Genomic DNA, 16,899 nt, shown 5'->3' on the forward strand with positions numbered 1-16,899 from the left:
ATGAGTTACAGTTGAGCCTTGAAGGAGAACAGTTATATAAGAGTCATTAGTGCTGCTTCACTCCAGAGCCTGTTTAAAGATAGATGCTTCTACTTCCACATGCACACATCTAACAGCCTTCAGGACCGGAGCGCCGGCTCGGAGCTCCGCTGAGGACTTTCTCAAACATCTCAGCCCCATTAGGATGAAACTCCAGCACTGCTGCTTTTCCCTCTTCTTCATGGAGAGTTCACTTTGTCTCTTCACATTCACGACCCGTTTGTCCTTGAACTCACCGAAAGGAAATCAGTGACTTGGTTCTGCTTCCACCGGAAAGAACTTTCTCCCGGTGCATGATTCTGGAGCTTCACCAGGGATATTTACATCGGTTTTGGGAACAAACTTTTCCTTCTTCCAACTGAGTGTATCCTCCTCAAAGATTTATGATGAGCAGTTAATTATTCAGGCGACCCAAGGTCAGTTTGACGACTGGAACCAGGAACCACCAGGCTGCAGCTACCCCCCCCCCCCCCGACATCAACACCCTTCTCTGCACAGACAGAATGTTAAGTCCTCCACCTTCGTCTCACCTGCTCCGCAGAGTCCCGACGGCCTTCGTCCCGTGTGCATCCAGTCCCTCTTCATCCTCTGCACCAGTCTCATCGCCGTCATGGCCACGTCGTGGTTCTTCTCACCAAACTCCAGCAGCTGGGCGAAGCGTGGGATGTAGAGGCACGGGTCTGATGGAGGCAGGAGACAGGGGGGAGAAGATTTAAGGGCCTGATCATAAGAAGCAAAACTTCAAGGCAACTGAAGAGCTTGTGTGGTCAGACTTTCATTATTTAGCTGTGTTCTAATTAATCAGCAGGAAATGAAGCACTCATTTCAATCACATTTGGAAAGTAAGAGATTAAGATAATCTAGATGAAGATGGACGACATGACAGCTCCCATATCTGAAGCCAAATCATCTTGATCACCCCCTGGTGGCTGGCAGCAGTATAAGTCATAAACTCTGCCTCCTCCATGTTAGCAAATGGTACATGGACCAAACTAAAAACACCTTTGACTTTTTGCACAAATTCATATTGTCCCCCGATCGTCCATCTTTTTTTACTGTCTTTGTGCAAGAATTGATTTCATTTGCTCAAAGGCACCAGAGTAGCATCTGATAGGTCTTCAGAGTTGAGCCTCCATGTTAATTTACTTGTCAGAGACTAATATCTGTTTTGCTGCCACAGGACGAATCTGCTGAGACAAAACTTTTCCCAATTAACTGCCAACGAGTCCCTGGGACATTAGTTCACGAGTCCTGCTTCACCTCAGAGCAATAAACAAACCAGAAGCAAAGTCGGGTCATTCCATTTTTTTCTGATTCAGATTAGCACCTGTAAGTTTCCCAGTAAAACCAGTCTCCTGCTGCTCTGCTCCACCAGAGAACCAGAGGATTAGCGTTTAGCTCCACAGAGTTCACCGCAGAGCGAACAGCCTGTTTCTCATTCACAGTCTGTCCAGATTTTCTCAGCTGGCAAAAGGATACGAGCGGGCAGCCGTCCAATCACAAGTTCCCGTCTCAAGCTCTTTGCTCCTCGAGTTTCTCTGAGAAACTCGAAATCATAAACTTTATGGAAAACGCTCCAGATGCAGATGAGGAGAAAAACAACAGAACCACCTGTTTTTGTCATGAAACCGTGTGGCAGGTGTCCAGCCTTTGTTTTTAATCCTATAAATGTTTCTAACATGTAAAGGAATTGAACTTAATAGAGAAATTAACTGGAATCTTTGTTCCACTACAACCGGGAGACAAAAGGTTTCAGGAGTTTTGTGCTCAGCAGTGACGGTGGAGTCGAATATCTTTGAAGTTAGTAGAGAGCAGTGCAGTGGAAAGCTGGTGGAGCCAGCTGGTAATAAGATCCAGGCTGATCCCTTCCCCCTCCGAGCCGTGTAATGATACGTCTGCAGAGCTGGCCATCGCCGCTCGGAGTTTCACTGGAGTGTGTGTGAGCGCCGGGCCAGAAAAGATCTCCTTAGAAAAGAAATAAGAGGCTGTTTAGGGGAAATAAATCCACCTTAAATCCCCCTTCGGTTGAATATAATCAATCTGCGCTGCTCAACCCGCCCGGGAGGCGCTCTGTGATGGAGGGCTGCAGTTTACCTTTTCCATGCCCCCACTTTACCTCAGCCGGCCTCGACTCCTGGCTGCTCCCGCTCCCCAGAATTACTCGGACCACCCCGGGAGACGGGCTCTGGACTCGCTCCTTTCAATCAGACGTGAGAGCGGAGCTGCATGAATAGCATTAGAGCTGCGAGGAAGCTGTTCCCTCAGAACCCAGACCTGTCCGCGGGCCACAATGCATTCTGGTCTATTTTCTGTTACCGCGGCTGAAGGAATTGGTTGCTGGGTTTCTGAGGTTTGCCCGATGGATTTTATATCTGTATTATGGTCCTTGTGAGATGTCTGGAGAGAAGCCTGCTCTCATCCAATCCTGAAGGACACCGATGGGGTTTCAAGCATTTTCTGGCATAAAACCTCCACTGGTGCTTTTTCAGATTCTTTGATATGATGTCACGTTGTTGATTTGGTCAGAAATCAACAGGAATAACTAAGATAAATAAAAAAAAGGCTTCTTCAGCAAAACACAACAGATGTTTTCAGGTTTGCCTCAAAAAAGTAGTAAAATATAGAATTTTGAAACAAGAACAAAATCTTGAATCTGCCAAAATAAGGCTAAAAACACTGATCAGTACAAATCTCAGTCAAACACGTGTTGTGTCTCTGTGATATTTTCAGAACCTGAGGTTTTCTTGACTCAGAGAAGCTCATGCTTGGATTTGTCATGCTCAGACTGGACGACTGCAATTCTCTGTCAACAGCTCGTCCAAATAAAACAATCCCTTGATTACATCTCATCCGAAACTCGACCGCACCAGATCAAAAACATCAGACCGTGGAACTCTGGTTCTCCTGTTTTCAGAACACGGTTTAAAATTCTCCTCCTGGTCTACGAGTCCCTTCATGGTCTGTCTCCACAGGACTTATCGGACACGCTGTCAGGTTCAGCATCCCGGCAGATCTCTCAGGTCACAGGATGGATATCTCCATGAGCCTGGAGCTCTTTCTGATCTCTCTCAGTATTTATGCTCCTGAAGATCCGAACAGTGTCGATCTGTTCTTCTTAAAACTTCATAAGTAAAGCCTTTCCTCCTGAGTCAGGTATTTCCTCAGCATCACATGTATTAGGGCGTTTATATGTTTACATTAGTGTCTATAACCATGTAATGTGGAAGGTAACAACATAAATGTAGTGTACTTAATATAGCAGTTTAATATAAAATTGGATACATTACTTTTTTTGAGTGGAATGTAATGTAACGAAGTAAATGTACTTAAGTAGTGTACTTAACAATACTGCAGTTTAAATATTAAATTCAGCAACAATGTAATGAGTTACATTCCTCATTACAGTGTCATCCATGTAAACCCAGAAAAATCCTGCAGTCAAATTTGTATTTAAACTGCAGTATTATTAAGTACATTACTTGAGTACATTTACTTAGTTACATTGCTCATTACACGACAGTGGTATGAAAGTGTTTTCTTCTGTTTTAATCTCTTTATACTTATTTGTTCTTAAAAAATGACATGTATTATTATTAATAATGTATGCTAGTCAATGGAGGGGATTTGTTCTACCCACCTACCAAAACACCAAATGTTTAAAATGAATCTTTATTATCTAAATAGATCACAGTCCTGAGCTGATAGCGTTTATTAAACAGATTATTATTGATTCTTTCATTCTCTCCATCTTTTCTTATCCTCTCTAACTTCTCCACAGGCTCTAGTGAACGGGGCGGAGGAGGAGGAGGAGCCTCGGGGCGGTGACGCACTCTGCGGAGCTGAGGAGGGAGGTGCTCCGGTCCTAGTGACGTCGGCGCCGTGCCGCACTCTGATTGGTCCTCGCTGAGCTCCGGGCGTCCGACGAGATCACGACGAATAAAAAAACTAAAATCCGCTGAAAGTGCGGACACATGACGGATCAGCTCCGCGGCGCAGAGAAGCTCCGGGACAGAGACGCTCCGGACCGGGACACGGCACCTCCGGGACATCTGCTCCGGGACCGGGACGCGACACCTTCGGGACTGCTCTGCGGGCTGCGTGCGGAACCTTTTGCCGGGACAGAGGACGCGGAGGCGGGCGGGGGGACGCGCTCTCTCCGGATTATCCGCTCAGAGAAAAGGGAAAACAAGCGAATCTCCTCCGGTTGGATCGACCGGAGAAGATGCGGTGACCGCCGGGAAACCGAGGAAAAGTGCCCGCGGTCGAAGTTGTAAATCGTGGGGGACGAAGCGGACTCCACCGGAAGGATATTGTGGATGTTATCGTGGGAAAAACTTCTCGCTCGACGCCGTTTTGGAGGCGTGTTTTCCGGGCAGTAGAGGCTGAGCTCCCCCCTCTCTCCTCCCGCACCGCGAGCTCGTTCGCTCCCCCGGCTGCGACTCGGTTCGTCGGACACGGACGCGGCGGAGGCTCGGCGGGCTGGTGCCGATGCCCACGGCGGACTGCAGGCTGCTCCATCATGGCCGGATCATGAGGTGTTGGACCTACCTGCTGCTACTCCCAGAAACGCTGAAAAGGTCCAAGCAGGTCGGCGGGCTCCCGGGCAGGCTGCCGCTGTACTATGAGATCCTGAGCCTGTCCCTGAGCAGCAAGAAGCAGCACAAGCAGAGGAAGATGGCCGCGGAGCTCTACCCCGCGTCCGGCCACACCAACCTGGCCAACGGTACCACGGTGGCGGACACCGAGAAGAGCAAGGCGGCGCAGGTGAGCGCGGCGTGCGGCGGCAGCGCGGCCACCACCCCGACCACCCAGCAGAACATCAACAACAACAACCTGGAGCCCCCCAGCTGGCAGAGCAGCCACCCCACCCTGAGAGAGAGGTACCCGGCCACACTCAGCCTCCTCCACCCCTCAAACCACCAGAGATCAGACTCTGCAGAAAGTAGATTAAAGGTCATTATCGGGTAATGACAGGAGCCTGCAGCCGCTGTAATAACAGGACAGCAGCTGGAGAAGCAGATAGATGCTCCACAAGGAGCAGGGAGGTCACTGGACCTCCTCAGTCAGGCTCACGAAGTCTGTTCCTGCAGCGTCGACATATTGAGATTCACCATTTTATTTATTTATTGTAAAGTTAGCAGAATAGCACATATTTCATGTTGTTCAGAAGTTTTTATAAACAAGGGAATACCACGATTCACTTATCCACTTGTGTGCATCCGCTGGAATACTTTATATATTTTTACTTTTACATTTCCTTGCCTTTACTTTTACAGATGTTTTTTTAATAATGACTAATTAAGAATCATCTTGGTTTTTAGTTTGTAATATATCTTTCTTTACTGAGCTGCAACATTAAGAAGCTTTTAAAAACAATAAAATGATCCAGGATTTACTTTTTTTCTTCCATGATCGTGGACTGTTTTACATTTGTGTTTCGCTCCGGGAACTCAAACGCTAGAATAATAAGTCGGTTTCTCCGATTCAGCCATTGTGGCTCTAATCCTCCGCAAACCCATGAAAATAACCAGTGTCTCCAGGCAGAGCGGCAGTGGAGGCACTGGGTGTTACACAACACTGGAGGCTTACTCATGCAACCTGCTCTGCTCCTAGGAATGCCTTGATGTTTAACAATGAGCTGATGGCGGACGTCCACTTCATCGTGGGCCCCCTGGGGGAGCAGCAGACGGTTCCAGCTCACAAGGTAAAGACATCGCACACTTTCTGATTTTGCCCTTGAAAGATGAAAATGTAAAACCGAGCCGTGTTGACAGTTTGTCAGTGAAATTCAAACGTGAGCAGGGAAGTTGTTAATCTATGTGTGCAGCACTCACAACCGGCCTCCCACTGATCTCTGTGTGGTTGTGGTTGCACGTGTCTAACGCATCTGTCCTCCCCCCCCCCTCTCAGTACGTGCTGGCCGTGGGAAGCTCCGTCTTCTGCGCCATGTTCTACGGCGATCTGGCGGAGGAGGATCCCGAGATCCACATCCCAGACGTGGAACCCGCTTCTTTTCTAATTCTGCTGAAGTAAGCCACTCACCTTCCCTCACACCGAGCCGAGCAGGAGGAGAGATGACAGAGGCAGTCAGTGTCACTTCAAAGCAGATTATTACTCATCCAGAGCAGAGCAGAGCGGCACAGAGCAGCAGCAGCAGCCTGGTGCTCTGTAATTGCTGGTTTTCTCAGCACTCTTTGTTCAACTTGAAACATTTCTCTCCTTCTCCTCATCCACAGCCTGATATTTTTCTTAGAGGCGAAAATATATGTTCAGACGAGTGGTTATAAATAACCGGCCTTTGTTAGCAGCATTGGCTAAGCCGGCACCGGGCCCCGGTTCGAGAGACGGGTCGGATGAGTTAAGTCATCACACGCTCGCCTTTGAGACGTAGAAACAGGAGATCATTATTTCCATTGAGCCTTTTTGGTTCACTTGTGGAGTCCAGTTGAAATTAGAATGGGAAGAAGAGGAGATTATCGCTCCAGAGCCCTTTTCAGGGATCCAGAATCAGTTTGCACGGTAGAACACGAGCATCATGTCTCATTAAGAAGAATATTATGAAAGACTCAGTTGATCTGTGCTGCTTAGTCAGAGTTCTGCATATCTAAAGGTCGTCTTTCTTCCTCTTCCAGGTACATGTACAGTGATGAGATCGACCTGGAGGCAGACACGGTGCTGGCCACCCTGTACGCTGCCAAGAAGTACATCGTCCCTGCACTGGCCAAGGCCTGCGTCACCTTTCTGGAAACCAGCCTGGAGGCTAAGAACGCCTGTGTGCTGCTCTCCCAGAGCCGCCTGTTCGAGGAGCCCGAGCTGACGCAGCGGTGCTGGGAGGTGATCGACGCTCAGGCCGAGCTGGCTCTGGGCTCCGAGGGCTTCTGTGAGATCGACCTGCAGACGCTGGAGATCATACTGCGGAGGGAGACCCTGAACACCAAGGAGGTGATGGTGTTCGAGGCGGTCATGAACTGGGCCACGGCCGAGTGCAAGAGACAAGGACTGGAGCCCACGACTCACAACCGGAGGGAGGTCCTCGGCAAGGCGCTGTTTCTGGTGCGCATCCCCACGATGACCCTGGACGAGTTTGCCAACGGGGCGGCGCAGTCTGAAATCCTGACACTGGAGGAGATGCACAATGTGTTCCTGTGGTACACTGCAGCTAAAAAGCCGGACCTGGACTTCCCCCAGACTGAGCGGACGGGTCTGGCGCCTCAGAGGTGCCATCGCTTCCAATCCTCGGCCTACCGGAGCAATCAGTGGCGCTACCGCGGCCGGTGCGACAGCATTCAGTTCGCCGTGGACAAGCGGATCTTTATCGCCGGGTTGGGACTGTACGGGTCGAGCGGCGGCAAAGCCGAGTACACTGTCAAAATTGAACTCAAGAGGCAGGGGGTGGTCCTGGCCCAGAACCACACCAAGTATGTGTCGGACGGGTCGAGCAGCACGTTTCCCGTGTGGTTCGAACACCCGGTCCAGGTGGAGCAGGACGCCTTCTACACGGTGAGCGCCGTGCTGGACGGGAACGAGCTGAGCTACTTCGGCCAGGAGGGCATGACGGAGGTGCAGTGCGGGAAGGTGACCTTTCAGTTCCAGTGCTCGTCCGACAGCACCAACGGGACCGGGGTGCAGGGAGGACAGATCCCAGAGCTCGTGTTCTACGCATGAGCTGCTCTGGACTGCTGAGGGGGGGCTCGCCTCCCGGCCTTCAAAGTAATGTAGCAGTAAAGACACTCGAGTAATGTCACACTTAATGGCCTGGCTAGTTCTCCCAGAGACTGTTTCAAACAAAGCTGTTGTTTTATCTTTATTTAATTTAATGTTATTTTTTTATTTAAATACTCGGTTAACGTTATTTGCTGGGACGCTGCTGTAGAGAAAACACTAACACGCTGATTTGTGGTGATGTAATCAAGCTGAGCTCTAAACTGGAACAACCAGTGGCTGCTTCACTTTGGGTAAACGCTTTAGTTCCAGGCAGCCAATCACAACCGGGAGCTTTGTGTAGTGTTATGATTCTAAACGCAGGAAAAGGTAGAAGTGTTGTCGAGTTGTTTTTGCACTTCAGAGAAACGGCCTCACAAACGTTGTGTCTTTTGTAAAATATGTGAGCAGCTTGATGCTGTTGGAGACCAGATGTGTTCTGTACGAGAATGACTAAACACCTGATGATGAAACATAAAGGTTCTAATGTGATTGAAGCCACAGATGTCATCTTGTTATGGTTCCTGGGTAAGTGGGAGGGTGAGAGGGGCAGCAGCGCCCTCTGGTTACATCAGAGGGAACTGCACTGTGGGTTTATGAAAACATGGATGGATTGTTTATGTCTTTCCACATTTGAATAAAAATAGGGTTCACTGGAAACGATACAGGGCTTGGTTTAGTTCCTCTGGGGCTAAGTCTTACAAACTTCTAGAGAAAGGCCAAAAGGTTATGTTACAGAATGTGAGGTTTCTAATTTTAAAGACTTTGCTCGTCTCTGTGGATCAGTGGGAACATGTGGAGCTCCACCCAGCTGCTTAAAAAACTCTAAATCAACCAGTTTTACAATGTAAACAAACAGAGTCGTTTCTTTCCCAGTACCTCAACTGAACCTGATCCAATACCCGTGGTCATTTCTCCTGATGTCTAACTGGTAGAGCTCACTGGAGTCATTTCTGTGTCTGGTGACATCACTGAGATACTCAGACTCTTAAAGCCGCTGTGACAAAGTGAATCTTTAGTTTGGGTTTGGAAACTTCAAGTGAATCACATGAAGAGTTTACGTGGATGTTTAACACGCCCAAGCTGACAGTCTCCAATTTGTATGGACAAATTAAGTCCCATCAGAACCCATTTAAACCAGTGATCAATTGTTCGAGCTGGTTCCTGTTTATTAAATTGCTGCTTTATTCTATTTTAGTTTGTTGTTAATTTAATATATTTGGGTTTGGGACAGTTGGTCAAACAAAGAAGAGACATTTGAATAATCTCTTTGGGTCTGGGGGAATTGTGAGAGACTTCTTTCACTTCTTTCGGTGACATATAGACAGATATGATTGGCCTATCAATCGATAAGATTATCCTTTAGGTCACATTAAAGATATCCATAAAATAGCAACCAGAAGGAGCTGACTCAGCATCCACAGATAATTATGCGAGTAGAGGTCAGTACCTATAGCCGGGGCGTTGATGCACAGTTCTCTGGCCAGGACGAGGAAGGTCTTTCCCAACACGTAGACGTTCACCTGCGGAGGAAACATAACATTAAAGAATCTAGAGCGGCAGTAAGTGTGATGCAAACCTCCACTGTACGCTTCCCAGCTACACACTGGTGACAGCTACAAGCTTCTCGTCCCATTTGTTACTGAAAAGCAGCTGAAAACAATTCTCCACTGAAAGAAACAACAGCCTGGTGTCCTTGGTGGAGGTACCAACACAAGAGAGGAGAAGTTAAAACCCTCCAGAGTAAAAGTCTGTGTCCTTGTGCATCAGTTTAGTCTAATTCTCTAACTGGGTTCGGACACTTTAGGTGATTCAGCAGATCCCAAGTCAGTTTGATGAATCCAGGAGTCACCACACTCTCAAAGCGACATGGAGAAATACAGAGCATCAGTTTTAACAGGACGGAGGACGACTGGTGCGTTAGAGACCAGAACACCATCAGGTTATGTAATAATACAGATGTGTCAGGTTCAGTGCTCAGGTTACATAATCCACCCGGAGGCTGCAGCACATTTTCCTTCAACATGTGCGATTCAAAGATCTCTGTTGTTTTCAGGTGTCGGTTCAACTCTAATAAAAGTATCTGTGGCTGCAAACAGGACTCAGTCCACGTTTCTGTCACCAACAGAATATAAGATCGGTTCTGGAACCAAACTTCTCCGTGCTTATTGGGTCTTGAATACGGATAATTTATGATTTCAGTTGTAACTCTGCCGATTCGATTTTTACAAAGTTCCAGCCCGACTGCTTGTGTTCACATGGTTTGAGAAGTTTGATTTGTTTAGTTGAAAGAACAAAACAAAGAGGAGTAAAGAACAAATAAAGTTCTTGTTATAGAAAACATAGATTACTTTGTATCAGTGGTAAAAACAGTTGGAGTGTTAAGGTCTAATGACAAATCGATCTGTATTTTTGTATTTTCTGACCAAATAATCACGATAAGTTTGACAGAATCACTCAAACTAGTTCCCTGACTCTCTGGTAAACGCTCTGATGAGCCCCCCCCCCCCCCCCCCCCCAGCAGTTAAACCAGGCTGAGCAGGAACATGGGGACCTGCTCCACTGGAGGATGTGTCATTGGGTCAGGGTGGAGTTAGATGGTGGATGAGCACCAACGTGTCAGCGGGGTTATCGCTCTGGAAACTCCCATCACAGATGTTTCATTGTCTTCTACCCACAGCACCTCCAGAAGGCTCGGCAGTAAAGTCTGTCATCCCCCCCCCCCCCGCCCTGTCCTCTCTGAAAGGACCTGATGACGAACAAAGCCACGAGGCCGAGCATCTATCATCACCACAGATTCACAGCACCACGGCCTCAGAGTGAAGCTTCTGTGAGCGCGGGGCTGAAAGCTGAAGCAGACGGCAGCGAAAGCTGGAGGATCGGGTCGTGAACTCGGGTCAGATCCCCGTCATTCCTTCAGAGGGATGCTCCAGACCTCCGGGGGGGGGGGCAGACAGACGGACTCTCGCTCTCAGCCCCCTCTGGAGTCGGACCGGAGCGCAGATGCTCCTCTGCTATTCTGGGAAGAGGATTCCAGTAAAGGGACGGAGGAGGTGGAGGAGGAGGAACAAGTGGAGCCACTTTCATGTTTTCAGTTCAACGGCTGCACAAATAAAACTAGAATGAGGGAGTTCACTTCTTCTTCTTTACTGTCTTTACTTTAGCTTTTAAAATCTACAATAAACAATATTTCTATATAATCAGTGGAAAAGCTCTATTGATTTTACAGTTGTTTAAAGCATCATGTTTGAAAGTCAAGAGTCTGGTAGCTCGAGTTCCTTTAAACTGATATTTGAGAGTGAGTGAGAGAAACACCGACCTCACGTCTGCAGATTAAAATCAGTCGCAGCTCTTGAACTCCTGCTAAGATGAAAGGGAGAAGCGGAGGAGAAGAGATCTCCTTCTCCTCCTCCTCAGAGCTAAGTGAAACTTTCCAGGTCAGGGGTCAACTGGGAAAACACTGAGTGGATCCGAGATCCTTCCCAGTCGAGTCCCAACAGGTGGACGAGGAGACGATAACAAGAGGGCGGATCGGATTTAATTAACTTTCTACAGAACCACACGTGTGATGTCAACAGGTCTTCACACCAACAGGTGGTGAGGAGAATTCTGTGACTTAAACATGACTCAGCGTTTTACAGCTTCACGATCGTGTTGATGACAAACGGACTCGTCACAGGGAGAACGTGTCAGAATCAGATCCAGCAGGTTGAAGAGTGAAGCTGAACTGGAGATCAGAAGGAGAGTTGAAGAGTTTGGAGGATTTACAGCCGCTCGTGACCCGGGAGTGAATTCTGCTTCAATCCCTTCACACTGGAGACCAACCCTGAGGTTATTGGATCTTTTAAATCAGAGGAAAATGGTCCTTGGTGATGCAACCTGCTCAGCTTCCAGAGGAAACTCCAGAGTGATGAGTTCATGATAAACCCGACGTGGTCAACATGTGGAACAGCTGATAGATGTAAAGTCAGTTATTGATTCATCCACACAAAGTGAGAAGCTCTGGGTGTGGACACGTGAAAAAATAGATCAGTGGAATATCAGCGAGCCACAACCACCCCCCCCCACCCCACCTCAAATCCACTTCAGATCCACGCCCAGCCTCCACATGCCGGGGTGTGGAGGGCGGGGGGGAGGGGCTGCCGGCTCCACCACAGCAGCTGGGCGTATAAAAATAAAAGCCCCCGACCAGCTGTGACTCCGAGAAATGTCCAACCACACCCCCGACTCACCGTGAATTACACATGCAGACAAATGGAGGGGTTTCTAAATTTAAACATATGTGCACACACACACACTCAGACACACACTCAGGTTTAATTACATGGGCCTGAAAGCCAGAGGACTGCAGGGGCAAGTGGTTATGCAGGGATGCATTATGGGAGGTAGAGCGGGCACCTAAGTGGCGGTTACAGCACGTTGGACATCAAAACACATCAAAGTGAGGAGGAGAAATAAATGATTTAAAAGCCGCTAGAAGTTTCTTCTAGTTTGGAACTTTAGAGGCGTTAATTTGCAATAATTAATTAATGGATTGGACGGAACACTTCTGGTTTCACTGGTTTGTCTTCCACAGAATACTCAGAGGTTTGGACTCTAGATTTTACTTTCACTTTGAAACTAAAAGAAAGTTCGCACCACATTTGCTTCATTTCTCAGTTTTGAGGGGATTTAACAGTTGAAGGCTGAATCTGGGACAAAGTGACGTGTAAAGGACACAACGCAGTCGTGAATGTGTGTAACTGTGAAACAAAACGTTAGTGTACAAACACCCCAACACGTCTTCAGATGCTCATCACTCGCTTTAAGAAGAGCCTCAGTTTGTTTATTCAAGATGGAGGTTTGGTTCAGGACAGTTTTCTCTTGTCTCTGCTCTCGTGTGAAAGTGACGAGGACACGTACCTGCAGCAGATCGCTGAGATCCAGCAGCATGTCTGAGAACGACGGGTTAAGGAAACTGAAATGAAAGAATCACAGTTAAAGACTCATTTGATCCTGATTCAGAGGCTTGATGACATCACAGCCTCATCGCACTTTACAGGCAACAGCCACTCAAACGCCAGGCGCTGTACAAACCAGTGGAGAAACAAACCAGTGGAGAAACAAACCAGTGACGCTGTAAAAACCAGTGGAGAAACAAACCAGTGGAGAAACAAACCAGTGGAGAAACAAACCAGTGGAGAAACAAACCAGTGGAGAAACAAACCAGTGGAGAAACAAACCAGTGACGCTGTAAAAACCAGTGGAGAAACAAACCAGTGGAGAAACAAACCAGTGGAGAAACAAACCAGTGACTCATGTTGAGCTACGGCAGCTGATCACTGAACCATCACCTCTGACCACGACTCGTCTAAAAATACTGCAAGGCCGCCGCTGCCCTCATCGTGACCTCACACACAAACACACACGCACAGACACACACACACAGAAACACACACACACACACCTCCCCGGCCTCCGGACTCGCCATCCAGCCGGCTCCCTGGCGGCAGGTGCACCGGTCTCCAGGCCGGCTGTCCGGGCGGATTAGCCGGGCTCCTCTGAAAAGGCCTCACAATGGAATTAGCAGCAGCGCGGGTGAAATGGAAAAAGATAATCCCAGCGCACGCCGTCTGGAGATTAGAGACGAGCGCCTTACATCAGGGAAAACAAACAAAACATCTGGGTCCGTGAAAAGAAGTAACGACAATCTTTTGTTGGTGCAACACAAGACTTAAATACAAGGAGACGGATCCTGAGCCTGATGGAGTCAGAACTTTGAGTCTGAGGAGGTTTCTCATGGTTTCAAGCAGAGACAGTTTAGACTAACTTCTTCTTTTTGTGATTCACTTGTCTTCCGGTCATGCACCGACACGTTTCAGTGGTTCTCTCCGTTTTGAGATGAACCAGAACATGGACTGTGAGTCAGAGTTTATCAACACACATCAGGAACTACCTAATGCTCCTGGGGCTCCATCTCTGCAGCCAGTGTCTAACACCTGGTCTTCACATGCCGTTTGTCAGAGACGTGTCGTGACCCAGAAGATGCTATCGACTCTAACTGATGGGGGGGGGGGGGGAGTCAAGGTCAGAGAGAAGGAGATGGATCAGTTCTCTGCAGCCGAGGACAGATGGTGTGACCCGGCCCTTTAAATCAAAGTCCAGTTCCTTCTCACTCGGCTTCGTCCTGATTCTCACCCAGCAGTGGAGGAGGACTTGCGCAGAGCTATTTTTACCCAGGACTCACTGCGCCCAACGTGAACAAACAGACAGGCCTGTACCGACACACACACACACGCACAAACAGACACACACAAAGGCCTTGTTAACCATTGAGCAGGAAGCATTACACCCTCCTCGTCCCTCTTACATTAGTTGAACCTATCCAGTCCGTCCTGTGCCACCGTTACATAACCGTCAAGCTCGGAGGCGAAGTGAGTCAGGATCAAACCAACCACACAGCGAGCACAACAACAACAACACTGAGCACGACAACAACACCGAGAACGACAACAACGTCGAGCCACCCTGGGAAACAAGGATCGACCTTAAAGTCCCTTTATTCTGACGAGGACACGTCAGGAAATGGCGTGTTCATAACAGAGGTGGTTTTCGATCAGATCTCCTCTAACAACATTTCCTCAGACACATCACAGGTGGACAACATGGCGTCCCTTGGCAGAAGTGAAGCCAAAGCGTATCTATCGCCCTCTAGTGGCCGGCTGCAGTACAGGTGATAAACCCTGCCTCCTCCATGTTAGTAGTTTAATTTTGCCCATCACCAACTTTCCTAACAACAGGAAGTGAGCAGGAAGGATACGCGGCGTTCCCTCCGTGCGGCAGACCAGGTAGAGGCAGGCGGCGATGACGTGGCCACACTTGCGCCCGTTGGTCAGATGTTTGGAGAGCGCCATCCGGTAGAAGTTGAAGGCCGTGTCCAGGCAGTGCTGGTTCATCTTCAGCTGGTGACCCAGAGTGTTGATGTGTAGTCGGGCTGGAGAGACACACACAAGCACACAGAGACGTTTCAGTTTATCCAGATGACATTTGGTTTCACTTTAGTGCTATTTTCACTTTAGTGTTATTTTTAGTTTCCTGTAATGAGAAACAAGAAGTTGTGTTTTGATGTTGTGTCTCATCGGGTCCCAACAGAAACACAGACGTTCACATTGGGTCCATTTCATGCCAGTAAGAATTAAACTGGTTACAACACAGAGCTCCACATATTTGGGTTTTTCAATAGTTGAAGCTGATATTCAGAGATCAGCTTCATGTTGTGGTTTCTATTCAAGAATTAATTAACAACAAATGAGACACAAACGTGTTTATTCACTTGAACACAAAAGACATTTTAACATTTTATAAAGTGCATCTCTTCTGTTTGTTCAAGTGGATCTTTTTATTATTTCATAAAACAAAGTGCACGTGTAACAAACCTGCTGAACTCTCCCTTAAGGCCCGGAGGGATTTCTTTTTCATTTTACACAAACACAAACCTGATTGATCAGCAAACTGATTCAAAGGTTCATGTTTAGAGTTTATTTGTGATGATTTAAAGGGACAAGAAGAGATGTTTAAACTTTAGAACTTGTGTTCAGATCCCTTCAGCTCCGGGAGGTTTCATTATCAAACACGTTTCTAACAACGTCTGTGAAGTTCAGAGAAAACAGGAACACACCTGGAAACCTTTCAAACTTCAGCTTCAGATATTCCCACTCAACATTCTTTACTTTACTACTTATATGATGTGACGTCACTTAATAACAGGATTTTGACCACGTCACTCACACGAGTATTTAACTCTTGTTGATTCATCTACACTTTGACCAGATGTTGTGGTTGTTCAGATTCCTGATTCACAAAGACCTGAATGGTCTTGTGTGTTCACACGTCTGTGCGTCACACACTTAATGAAAAACAATAAGTTCTGACAAGTTGCAGCAGGAACCTGAGGCGTGAGGATCCGTTCATCTGACCACGGAGAAACCATCGAACCCAACCTGGTGTAAACAAACCAGAAACTACAGGAGAGCAATTACACAACATCACCGTGTGCACACACAAGTCTGAGGCATGTCGGGACACACACGCCTGGAGACACGCACAAGGGTTCCATTACACACGTGTGCAACTGCATAACTGCGTCGTTACACGCAATGGCACAGAGGCATGTGTGCGCCATCCTCTGTAATGCACACACACACACACACAGAGATACCCACACACACCCACACACACCCACACAATGCACAAGCCAGTTCAGCTGTAGCAGCAGGTGGAGACTCAAGACAAAAGAGTTTATAATTAACTGCCACAGAGCTGCAGGGTGTGTGTTGTATTGTGTGTGTTGTATTGTGCGTGCCCAGAGTTCATGACCTGCACCGACACACACACAAACTACACACAAACACAACACACACTTACACAAAGCCAGATGTGTGTGACCCACTGAACTGAGTGTGATGTCTGGGAATGTGAACAACTCTGAGCTCATCGAGTATCATCCAGCTTCCTGCTCAGTTTTACACACTTCTGACACCAACACACACACAGACACACACACACACACACACACACCCCTTTATCCTAACCACGTCTGCTGCTCTGTCTCCTGAACCTCTATCATCCCTCCTGCTTTATGTGAACAGCTTCTTCAGCAGTGAAATCCAACTTCCTGGTATGAATGAGATGAAGAATCTGTATTTTCCTCGGTTTCTCTTCTTGTTGCAGCTTCAGCCGAACACCAGAGGACGAGCAGCACATTCCTTCATCAACTCAAAAATAAAACCCAGACATCAGCAGGAGACCGATGGAAACTTTTGTGGATGTAGAAATTGGAAACAGGAGCTGAGAGTCTGAAGGAGATGATGAGAGGGACAGAGACTCGAGCTGCAGCGGTTATCAGGAGCGTCTCAGGTTTAAAAGAAGAAGATATAGAAATAAAAACTTCCTGCACTTTAAATAACTCTTCAGCTCAAACCACAACGTGTGCTCTCATAGGTGCATGTAGATAAATAAAACTCATAACATCTTCATGAATAAAAACTGGGACAGTGAAGAAGTTTCACACGAATTTAAAACAGCTGCTGATGAGCGACAACAGGCCGATAGTGATCATATAGATTCAAGGGGAAAACAGAAGAATTAAGTAATTTACTACTAAACCAAATAATCTGAAGC

At 47.6% G+C, this 16,899-nt stretch overlaps 2 protein-coding genes across 3 annotated transcripts in view; one reads left to right on the forward strand and one right to left on the reverse strand.

Moving 5' to 3' along the window:
• brf1a (BRF1 RNA polymerase III transcription initiation factor subunit a) overlaps positions 1–16,899 on the reverse strand; it is a 68,583-nt gene that overhangs the window by 46,102 nt on the left and 5,582 nt on the right. For both annotated transcript variants that reach the window (XM_062396624.1, XM_062396623.1), the window contains exons 4-7: positions 14,540–14,713; positions 12,643–12,674; positions 9,191–9,263; positions 570–719 (exon numbers count right to left, since the gene is read on the reverse strand). In XM_062396624.1, coding sequence (XP_062252608.1) covers positions 570–719; positions 9,191–9,263; positions 12,643–12,674; positions 14,540–14,713 — 429 coding nt within the window. The remainder of the gene's footprint in view (positions 1–569; positions 720–9,190; positions 9,264–12,642; positions 12,675–14,539; positions 14,714–16,899) is intronic.
• LOC133961499 (BTB/POZ domain-containing protein 6-B-like) lies at positions 3,992–8,237 on the forward strand. Its single transcript, XM_062396627.1, has 4 exons — positions 3,992–4,919; positions 5,653–5,743; positions 5,950–6,068; positions 6,672–8,237. Exons 1-4 carry the CDS (start codon positions 4,528–4,530, stop codon positions 7,702–7,704), a joined length of 1,635 nt encoding a protein of 544 aa, XP_062252611.1. The 5' UTR covers positions 3,992–4,527; the 3' UTR covers positions 7,705–8,237.

Source organism: Platichthys flesus, chromosome 10 (genome assembly GCF_949316205.1).
Source record: "Platichthys flesus chromosome 10, fPlaFle2.1, whole genome shotgun sequence".
Lineage (NCBI taxonomy): Eukaryota > Metazoa > Chordata > Actinopteri > Pleuronectiformes > Pleuronectidae > Platichthys > Platichthys flesus.

Bases quoted from the DNA above. Each gene is read 5' to 3' on its own strand.
- LOC133961499 (XM_062396627.1), top strand. From the start codon at position 4,528: ATGCCCACGGCGGACTGCAGGCTGCTCCATCATGGCCGGATCATGAGG. The intron at 5,744-5,949 runs GTAAAGACATCG...CCCCCCTCTCAG, and splicing joins AGACGGTTCCAGCTCACAAG to TACGTGCTGGCCGTGGGAAG. The intron at 6,069-6,671 runs GTAAGCCACTCA...TTCCTCTTCCAG, and splicing joins TCTTTTCTAATTCTGCTGAA to GTACATGTACAGTGATGAGA.